An 11,530-nucleotide genomic window follows, 5' to 3' on the forward strand; every position below is an offset into this window, starting at 1 on the left:
CTTTCCACAATGCAAGGGAAGATGATGACAGAGATGATGTGAGATTGTATTTCATTCTAGAATAACTGTGACAGATTGATAACCAGATACAGTATTATCAGAAAAGAAAATAAATATCTAGGCCGGGCGCGGTGGCTCACACCTGTAATCCCAGCACTTTAGGAGGCCAAGACGGGAGGATCATGAGGTCAGGAGATTGAGACCATCATGGCTAACACCGTGAAATCCCGTCTCTACTAAAAATACAAAAAATTAGCCGAGCGCGGTGGCGGGCGCCTGTAGTCCCAGCTACATGGGAGGCTGAGGCAGGAGAATGGCGTGAACCCAGGAGGCGGAGCTTGTAGTGAGTGGAGATCGGGCCACTGCACTCCAGCCTGGGCGACACAGCGAGACTCCGTCTCAAAAAAAAAAAAAAGAAAAGAAATATCTAAGTGATGTTGCTTTAATCAAGAAAATATTGACTACAAATAGGCATTATGAATATAAGGCTATCAGAAGAACAATTCGTGTGAACCCAAACATATTACATCCCCGTAAAAACCCTATCAATGTGACTCATTTGGAAATGGCTTGAAGCATAATTTAGATTTACACATTCATTATAGAAATGATGCTTCTAAGAATGTTAAGAAGAGTACTAAATATGGTAAAATGTCTTTCTATACTTACTGTGAATGTACTCCAACAGGAGAGAAATTATGGGACCATAATCAACATAGAAAAATCATTGGTTATAAACCAGCCTTCTCTCAAGATCAAAAAATTTATCCTAGGGAAAAATCCTATGGATGCGCCGAATTTGGAAAGGGCTTCACGTGGAACTCACAGTTCAAGGTACATCTGAAAGTTCCTACAGGAGAAACACTCTATGTATGTATTGAATGTGGGAGGGCTTTTGTACAGAAGCCAGAATTCAGTACACATCAGAAAACCCATATGAGAGAGAAGCCCTATAAGTGCAATGAATGTGGAAAATCCTTTTTTCAAGTATCGTCTCTTTTCAGGCATCAGAGAATTCATACCGGAGAAAAACTACATGAATGTAGTGAATGTGGGAAAGGCTTCCCTTATAACTCAGATCTCAGTATACATGAGAAAATTCATACTGGAGAGAGACACCATGAATGCACTGACTGTGGCAAAGCGTTCACACAAAAGTCCACACTCAAGATGCATCAGAAAATCCACACAGGCGAGAGATCCTATATCTGTATTGTATGCGGACAGGCCTTCATCCAGAAAACACAATTGATTGCACACCGAAGAATTCATACTGGTGAAAAACCATATGAGTGCAGTAACTGTGGCAAATCCTTCATTTCCAAGTCACAACTTCAGGTACATCAACGCGTTCACACGAGAGTGAAGCCCTATATATGTACCGAATATGGGAAGGTCTTCAGCAATAATTCCAACCTCATTACACATGAAAAAGTTCAAAGTAGAGAGAAATCTTCCATATGTACTGAGTGTGGGAAGGCCTTTACCTACAGGTCAGAGTTGATTATTCATCAGAGAATTCACACTGGAGAGAAACCGTATGAATGCAGTGACTGTGGAAAAGCCTTCACTCAGAAGTCAACACTCACAGTGCATCAGAGAATTCATACAGGAGAAAAATCATATGTATGCATGAAATGTGGACTGGCCTTCATCCGAAAGTCACACTTGGTTACACATCAAATAATTCATACTGGAGAGAAACCTTATAAATGTGGTCACTGTGGGAAATTGTTTACTTCCAAGTCACAACTCCATGTTCATAAACGAATTCACACAGGAGAAAAACCCTATGTATGCAATAAATGTGGGAAGGCATTCACCAACCGGTCAAATCTCATTACACATCAGAAAACTCACACAGGAGAGAAATCTTATATATGTTCCAAATGTGGAAAGGCCTTCACCCAGCGGTCAGACTTGATTACACATCAGAGAATCCATACTGGGGAGAAGCCTTATGAATGCAGTACTTGTGGAAAAGCCTTCACTCAGAAGTCAAATCTTAATATACACCAGAAAATTCATACTGGAGAGAGACAGTATGAATGCCACGAATGTGGGAAAGCTTTCAACCAGAAATCAATACTCATTGTTCATCAGAAAATTCATACAGGAGAGAAACCCTATGTATGCACCGAGTGTGGAAGAGCTTTCATCCGCAAGTCAAACTTTATTACTCATCAAAGAATTCATACTGGAGAGAAACCTTATGAATGCAGTGACTGTGGGAAGTCCTTTACCTCTAAGTCTCAGCTCCTGGTGCATCAGCCAGTTCACACAGGAGAGAAACCCTATGTGTGTGCCGAGTGTGGGAAGGCCTTTAGTGGCAGGTCAAATCTCAGTAAGCACCAGAAAACTCATACGGGAGAAAAGCCCTACATCTGTTCTGAATGTGGGAAGACCTTTCGACAGAAGTCAGAGTTGATTACACATCATAGAATTCATACTGGAGAGAAACCGTACGAGTGCAGTGACTGTGGGAAGTCTTTCACTAAAAAATCACAGCTCCAAGTGCATCAACGAATTCACACCGGAGAGAAGCCTTACGTGTGTGCTGAGTGTGGGAAGGCCTTCAGCAACAGGTCAAATTTGAATAAACATCAGACAACACACACTGGAGACAAACCCTACAAGTGTGGCATCTGTGGGAAAGGCTTCGTTCAGAAATCAGTGTTCAGTGTCCATCAGAGCAGCCACACTTGAGAGAAACAGTGTGAGAAAACCCCACTGAGGGTTGGGTCTGATTGTATACTGTTGCATGCATGCAGCAGAAAAATATGTATATTATTGTAAATAGAAACAGCCACATCAGAATGTCACACATGGCTGTTCTGGAGAGGGCCCCTGAGAAGGCACTGAATGAAGCGAGGGACCCTTCCTACATTGTCACTATCCCCAGTAAACCTTGGGGCATTATTCATACTGACAAGGAACCGAGTCACTTTGGTGAATAGGAAAAGCCTTCTCATGAAAACGACAATAGAACACTGTTACCAAATTCTTCATAAGAAAGATCATATTATGGGAATGATAATCCTATTTACTGTGGATTAGGTATAGTGCCAAGAGTTTGAATGGTAAGACAATATATATGATAGTGATGAATCCTTCTGTAAGTTGTTTGTTCCAGAACACACTGTCTAGCAGAATTGTGGGTATTTTCTCATTCTTCTTTTGAATCCAACACAGTTGTGCATATCCAGTTCCCCACTGAGTATTTCTGTCAAGCAAGAGATACTGCAATAAGACAAACTCCCTATGTTTTCAGACACAGACCTCAGAGTGTACCTCCCGAGTAGCTGGGATTGCATGTGCCACCACGCCCAGCTAACTTTTGTATTTTTAGTAGAGACGGGGGTTTCACCATGCTGGCCGGGCTGATCTCGAACTCCTGACCTCATGATCCACCTGCTTCGGCCTCCCAAAGTGCTGGGATTACAGACGTGAGCCACCGCACCCGACCCAGCACAGTGTTTTGTACACTCCCGCCACCCTCAAGAAAGCCTCTGAGGTTAGAATTTTCAGGTCATCTGGGACAACTTAAATTCTTCCTTCTGCTATTACAATTCTTCCCACTGAGTTGCCTTTCTTTTTTTTTTTTTTTAATTTACTTGTTGCTGAGTTGAAGCCCAGCAGTTTACTTTCCATAATGATGTGACTTTCATAAGTTGATAACTCATGAAATCAATCTTACTTTATGTGAGATATGAGATAAATCATAAATCATATGAAATCAATAACTCATGAAAACTAACCCCACCATATGTTCACTGTGTACTTGTGTCCATGTTCATCCCATGCACCCCACAAGGACCTTGCCCACCATGTGCCTCAAACATCAGTTCAGTTCCTGACTGAGGGCCTTTGTATTTGCAGTGCCCATTGCAAAGAGCACAATTCTTTATTTTATCTGTGACTTGTCCCTCATGTCTTTGTTTCCATGACACCTCCAAATTTCCAGCCCCTTACCCTTCCTCCTTTATTCTTCTCCCTAGCACTTTCCACCATACTGCCTGGTATATTTTGCTCATTTCTCTGTGGCTTCTACACTAGAAAATATTTCCCTTTTGTTCACCACTATGAGTCTAGACCCATGACTGCCATACAGCAGGCATTCCATAAATGCCCCTGTGGAGAGTTGACCCGTGCTTCTTGCGTGACTTCTGTATGATTTTTTTCTGTGTTGCAGCATAAGAAGCGCTAACAGGGAGAATCAACTTGCCTAAAACACACCAGGCTTTTTCACCTCCAGTCTGTAACTAGGCTATATCCCTTCTCAACCCTAAAGCTAAAAAGTCCTTGTAAAACGTTTGGTCTGATGCTAAAGAAGGGAAAACGTACAGGAAATCCCATGTGGATACTTGCTTCCAGGATTCCCTGCCATGATTCCAGAATCCCACAGCTCCAATGTGATTGCAAAAGACTCCCTGCTCATTCTTCCTCAGCATGCGCAGCTCTGCCCCGTCTCAGTTGCAACTCGACAAAGCCCCACTTACTGCAGAACCCAACCCACACACCTGCTCATCCTGCACCGAGAGGAGTGCCTGAAGCCAATAGCAGGGAACTAGAACAGACATGGGTGGATCTTCATTGGATATTAGGTATCTTGCCCTAGATAGGCAGCAGTGGCCTTACAGATGCTGGCAGATGATCTGATTGGATGCACAGTTGCTGGGTGGCCCCTCTGGAACTTGCAGAATGGTTTGTCTGGGGTCAGTCTATTGGCAATTCTGGAAGTGGGAAATATTTGGGCTCTGCAGAGATGGTTTCACCTTTAGGAAGGGCAGTATGGGGAGGTGAAGATGGGGCCCAAAGGATAGAACATAGTCAAAGGGGCAGGGCCATAATGCCCCTTTAATTCCCAAGCCCTAGTTGGGCAGTGCTTGGTGACACATCCCGTTACCTCACCTTAGATCAATGTCTACTGAGCCATCATTAGCTCTGCTTCCTCACTTCTTCACAGTATCTGATGGCCCATTACATGCTGCTCAACATCTTAGACCAATGTCTGCTGACCCATTACCTCCCTTCACCTCATCCAGCACTGTGTCTGAAGCTTCACTATTCTTCCTGCAATTCTGGATATCTTGTGATACACCATGATCCCCAACTTAGGACAATGTCTGCTGACCCTCAGGAGGGTCCCTGGAGATCATCTCTTCCTTTTTAACATACCCTAGAACCAAGTCTGGTCCCCTTCATTATTCCCATTTTACCTTACTCCTAAGTGTATCACTCCTCATGAATTCCAGGAAATATGGAGGAAAACACATTTCCCTGTACATGACTTTCAATTATTTGTCCTTTATATTTATTGTAATGTAATATTTTAGTACTGACATATATATGTGTTTGTATACCCATTTATATAAAAGACTAGTTTTTAGAGAAGTTTTAGGTTCACAGCAAAACGGGGCAGAAGGTACAGAGATTTCCCACATATCCCCTACCCTCACGTGTACATAGCCTCCCCCATCATCAGCATCCGCCTTCAGAGTGGTACTTTTGTTACAATTAATGAAACTACATTGACGCTACCGGCCAAAGTCCATGGTTTAATTAGGGTTCAGTCTTGATGTGCATTCTGTGGGTTGAGACAGATGAATAATGACATGTATGCATTATGATAGAAGGATAAAGAGCAGTTTTACTGTCCCAATAATCCTGTGTTTTGCCTACACCCCTACACCCCTGCCTATTTTCTTTTGTCTCCATAATTTAGCCTCTGAATCATACAGTATGCAGCCTTTTCAGATGGACTTGTTTCACGTAGTAATGTGGATTTAAGTTTCTTCCATGTCTTTTCGTGGCTTGCTAGCCTTTTGTGTTTTTTTTTGCATTGAATAATATGCTATTGTCTGGATGTACTGTGATTTATTTGTCCATTCACCTACTGAAGGACATTTTAGTTGCTTCCAAGTTTTGTTGATTATGAATAAAGATGCTATAAACACTTGTGTGCAGGTTTTTGTGTGAACATGACTGTAATATTTTAAGGTCATATTTATTGAGGTATAATTTACATACAGTAATATTCACCCAGTGTAGAATTTTCAAAGTTTTGACAATTACATCATGCAGTCAATACCACAATCAAGACAGAGAAGAGTTCCCTCACTTCCCTACATTTCCTCCTATTACTTTTTAGTCCATCCCTTTCCCCACCACCAGCCCTTGATCACAAGCCCATTTTCTGTCTGTATAATTTTGCCTTTTCCACATGTTGTATAAATGGAGACATCCTGTGTGTGTCTCTGTGTATATATGTGTATGTATCTCTCCTTTTGAGTTTGACTTGTTTCATTTAATGTGATGTATTTGAGATCCATCCATATTGTTATATGAGATAGAAATGGGAAACAAGGTGATGAAAAGATGATTGACATCTTTAATTATCAAGAAAATGAAAATGAAAACCACATGAGATACCTGTACACACCTTTTAGCATGCCTAACAATGAAGACATAATACTGAGTTGGTAACAATGCAGAGCAATGGAAAATTTCCTGCATTGTTGGTAGAAATGTAAAATGTTACATTCACTTTGGGCAAAAAGTTTGGCAGCTTTTTTTTTTTTTTTTTGAGATGAAGTTTTGCTCTTGTTGCACAGGCTGAAGTGCAATGGTGTGGTCTTGGCTCCCCACAACCTCCACCTCCCGAGTTCAAATGATTCTCCTGCATCAGCCGCCCAAGTAGCTGGGATTACAGGCATGTGCCACCACGCCCGGCTAATTTTGTATTTTTTAAATAGAGGTTTAGTTAGGGGTTTCTCCATGTTGGTCAGGCTGGTCTGGAACTCCCGGTCTCAGGTGATCTGCCTGCCTCAGCCTCCCAACATGCTGGGATTACAGGCGTGAGCCACCATGCCTGGCCTTGGCAGCCTCTTATGCTGTTAAACATACACTTATCATATGACCCACCAGTCCCGCTCCTAGGTATTTGCCCTAGATAAATGGAAAATTGTTTATATAAAAACGTGTGTACTCAAATTTCACAGCAACTGTATAATTGCCAAAATTAGTAAACAACCCAAATGTAACAGTGGGTGATTAATCAAACATCTATACAATTGAATACTACCCCAACGTGAAAAGAAGTCATTTACTGACACTGGCTGCAACGTGGATGAACCTCAGAAGTACTGTTTTATTTTACTATATGATAATTTAAATGACATTTGAAAAATTATTAGATATTAGATTATAAAAATATAGATTTATGTATTTTAATTTTATGTGTACATATCATTATACAGTATATATTGTGTTTACAGTATGTTATAGCATATTCTAATATTTATTATTATACCTTACTACAATAAAATGTTCCCATTTTATATAATATATAGTATCTATTGTATGATTATATAGTTTTTATATTTTATATATCAAACTTTCACGTAACATTTCAGTTATTTCTACTTTTACATAATCACATTTAATGTTTATAGTATGAAGTTATAACCATAATAACAGGTCTTAGGGTTCGGACAGCCTGCAGTTGGAGGTGGTCAATATTTTTATTATTTGTCAAGAATCCCAATTCTGGCTGTTTTAGCATCCAGGAAGCTTTCTCCAGCTTTGGGCTTTTGCACCAACTGTGTTCTCTGGGCATACTCTGCTTCCCCAGTGCCCATGCATCGTGCTTTCTTCCCCCATCTTTGAAAAGCATCCACCCACCATTTGTATCTGAAGTAATACATCCTTTGGGGTCACTTGCTGCTGCATTATTTTGTATATATTTGTGTTGCAGGCATCACCATCTGACTTGATATTAAATATTTCTTTTTTTTGTTTTTTCATCCAACCTTTCCACTAGACCTCATGAGACCTGGACTTGGTCCGTCTTGTTTCTTCTGTGTCCAAGGCACCCAACACGGTGCCAGCACAAAGCAGACACTCAGTACGAGCTCGTTAAATGAGTTAATGAATAAACAAGCAAATGAATGAATAAATGAATGAATAATAACAATAGTTTTGACATTGACCAAATGCCCCACACAGATTGGCTAAATGCATGGGGAGGTGGTAGGATTAGTTCCAGGTCCTCTAATTCAAAATCTAATGCACCTCCCCATGCTTCAGCATACCCCAGCCCTAATTCCATGTGTGGGCAGTGCCCAACCACCCTGCCACCCTCCTCCCAAGTATCCTGCCTACATCCTTCCCCGGCATTCCACAAGGTCTCCCAACTCAGCCTCCTCTTGGTCACAGTGGCATACCATGTTGGTGGGGGACAGTCGTGAGGGACCCAAAGGCAGAGATCTATTGCCATTGGCATCCACCCTAATACTTTCAATCCTGTACCCCATCATCAGTGCCATATGCTCCACCCCATTCACTGGAGCAGCCACTGGCAAATATGGAACCTAGGGAGCAAGAGGAATGTGGCAGGGCTGAGGGTTCTGGGCCTCAGGCACTTCATTGGAAAATGAATGTGATGCAGTGTGGCAGATGTTGACCCTGTGGCCAAAGTCAGGTGAAAGCCGTGATTGTCATGCACACTTGCCCTAATGTCAGAATGAATTGAGCCCTCCACCCTCAGGTTCAATGAGGCTACTGTGCCCATATGACTCTTATCTATGTTATATCCTACCCCACCCTATCCTGCCGCACTCCCCAGTCCCCCATATCATACCACTTACTAACTACAATACTTAATTCTACCATTATGTTGATTCCATTATTGATTTTAACTATAATTATCATAATTTATAACTAATATCACAATCTTTGTCACTATTTGTTACATGCCTTTAATTATTAAGATACCATGAATAATATATTAACTCTGATGCTAAGAAATCCTGTTCCTTCTAGTTTCTGCCACCTTCAGATTGGAGTTTGCGTGAGCACAATAGCCTCAGCTCTAGGGGTAATGTTTTTCTCCCTCTGCAAAATCAACACAGTTAGATTACTTCCTTAGTGAAATTATTATGGTGGTATTTCAATATTTATTATAATAATAGATATTGCTGGCTGGGCATAGTCCCAGCACTTTGGGAGGCCGAGATGGGCGGATCACGAGGTCAGGAGATCGAGACCATCCTGGCTAACATGGTGAAACCCCATCTCTACTAAAAATACAAAAAATGAGCCGGGTGTGGTGGCGGGCGCCTGTAGTCCCAGCTACTTGGGAGGCTGAGGCAGAGAATGGCGTGAACCCGGGAGGCGGAGCTTGCAGTGAGCCGAGATCGCGCCACTGCACTCCAGCCTGGACAACAGAGCGAGACTCCGTCTCAAAAAAAAAAAAAAAAAAAAGATATTGCTATTAAAACAAAAGCTGGTATTTTCTGTTTCCATCTGTGAAATAGGATAATGTAAGCACCACATCAATACAAGCATTTGAGTTATATTAAGTTTGTGACTGTAATAAACGCCAATCCTGAGAACCCAGTGTGTGCTATTATACTCTGGAAAATGGGCCCGTTTATAATGCAGTGTTGTCCATTTATATGGTCTAAATGTCTGTGTCCCTTCAAAGTTCATATTAAGGCCTAATCCCCAGTGGGATAATCTTAAGAGGTGGGGCCTTTGGCAGATTATTAGGTCATAGTGGGGAAAAGAGAGAGAGATCAGACTGTTACTGTTTCTATGTAGAAAGAAGTAGACATAAGAGACTCCATTTTGTTCTGTACTAAGAAAAACTATTCTGCCTCGAGATGCTGTTAATCTATAACCCAAGCCCCAACCCTGTGCTCACAGAGACGTGTGCCATGTTGACTCAAGGTTTAATGGATTTAGGGCTATGCAGGATGTGCTTTGTTAAAAAAGTGGTTGAAGGCAGTATGCTTGGTAAAAGTCATCACCATTCTCTAATCTCAAGTACCCAGGGACACAATACACTGTGGGAAGTACCCAGGGACACAATACACTGCTGAAGGCCACAGGGACCTCTGCCTCAGAAAGCCAGGTATTGTCCAAGATTTCTCCCCATGTGATAGCCTGAGATATGGCCTCCTGGGAAGGGAAAGACCTGACCATCTCCCAGCCCGACACCCCCAGCCCAACACCCGTAAAGGGTCTGTGCTGAGGAGGATTAGTGAAAGAGGAAGGCCTCTTTGCAGTTGAGATAGAGGAAGGCATCTGTCTCCTGTTCCTCCCTGGGCAATGGAATGTCTTGGTGTAAAACCCGACTGTATATTCTATTTACTGAGATAGGAGAAAACTGCCTTAAGGCTGGAGGTGAGATGTGCTAGTGGCAATACTGCTCTTTAATGCACCCAGATGTTTGTGTACTTGTACATCAAGGCACAACATCTTTTTTAAAATTTATTTATGACACAGAGACCTTTGTTCACATGTCTTCCTGCTGACCTTCTCCCCACTATTATCGTATTGTCCTGCCACAGCCCCCTCTCCGAGATGGTAGAGATAATGATCAGTAAATACTGAGGGAACTCAGAGACCAGTGCCCGTTGCGGGTCCTCTGGATGCTGAGCACCAGTCCCCTGGGCCCACTTTTCTTTCTCTATACTTTGTCTCTGTGTCTTATTTCTTTTCTCAGTCTCTTGTCCCACCTGACGAGAAACACCCATAGGCGTGGACGGGCAGGCCGCCCCTTCACACTGGGAAACCAAACAAATTGTGTGACTCGCTTTATTGTAGTGGTCTAGAACCAAACCCTAAATATCCCTGAGGTATGCCTGTGTTTGTATAATACTATTGTTATGGAAATAAAAGGATCTCAGTCCAAACTCCAAAAGAGGGTTCTTGATCTCATGCAGGAAAGAATTCCAGGTGAGTTGTAGAGTGCAGTGAGAAGAGATACTTTATTGAAAGCCATTCCACAACAGAGTAGGGTGTCCTCAGAAAGCAAGTGGAGGAACATCCGTTAAGTTTTTCTTATATAGGGGTCTTGTCTATGTAAAGACTGAAATAAGCTGTGCCTATGCGTGGGTGGCCTGACATTATGACAAAATTTATTATTCTGTTGATTTAAAGAAAACTATCCCTAAAATTTTAGTGTGTAAGTACATCAAAGTATAACTATAATGATCTTGAAAGCATTTATTGTTATGGGTATTGGACATCTGGACTTTCTGTTGTTCTAGAAGTTTGTCCTTGCAGGCATTACCGGGATGCTTCCTTCACTGTAAACATGTTAGGACCATGATTTGTGACTTGCAGTGAATGTGCCTTGCTAGTCTCAAGATGGAGCTGAACTTAAAATGGTGTCACTCTGGGTCTCTTAGGTTTCTGCTTCCCTAACACTATGACCATACCTGCTGTCTTCTTGATGTTTCCTTGTAAATGTTTTTAATTCCTTTATTTTTAAATTAAAATTTTACCATGAAATTTTCACACAAATACTATGGAAGAGAACATTATAATGAATTCTGTCTACTTATCACCCGGCTTTAACATTTGTCAACATTTTCTTTTGCAATACCATATACCCCTTCTCAGTGGAGTTTTTTTTTTTCTCAGTGAAGTTTTTAAAGCTAATATTATTCCACCCATAAATATTTCCACATGAATCCCTAAAAGATAAGTCATCTTCTTTTTTTTTTTTTTTTTTTTTTTT

General features: G+C 41.6%; 2 protein-coding genes across 5 annotated transcripts in view; one reads left to right on the top strand and one right to left on the bottom strand.

Annotated features, from left to right (window-relative positions):
* The window catches only part of ZNF585B (zinc finger protein 585B), a 20,301-nt gene extending 17,193 nt beyond the window's left edge, over positions 1–3,108 (top strand). For all 4 annotated transcript variants that reach the window (XM_025368049.1, XM_025368048.1, XM_025368047.1 and 1 more), the window contains one exon: positions 689–3,108. In XM_025368049.1, coding sequence (XP_025223834.1) covers positions 689–2,706 — 2,018 coding nt within the window. In that variant the 3' untranslated portion in view covers positions 2,707–3,108. The remainder of the gene's footprint in view (positions 1–688) is intronic.
* HKR1 (HKR1, GLI-Kruppel zinc finger family member) overlaps positions 1–11,530 on the bottom strand; it is a 410,249-nt gene that overhangs the window by 85,076 nt on the left and 313,643 nt on the right. The window lies entirely within an intron of this gene.

This window comes from Theropithecus gelada, chromosome 19 (assembly GCF_003255815.1).
Source record: "Theropithecus gelada isolate Dixy chromosome 19, Tgel_1.0, whole genome shotgun sequence".
NCBI lineage: Eukaryota > Metazoa > Chordata > Mammalia > Primates > Cercopithecidae > Theropithecus > Theropithecus gelada.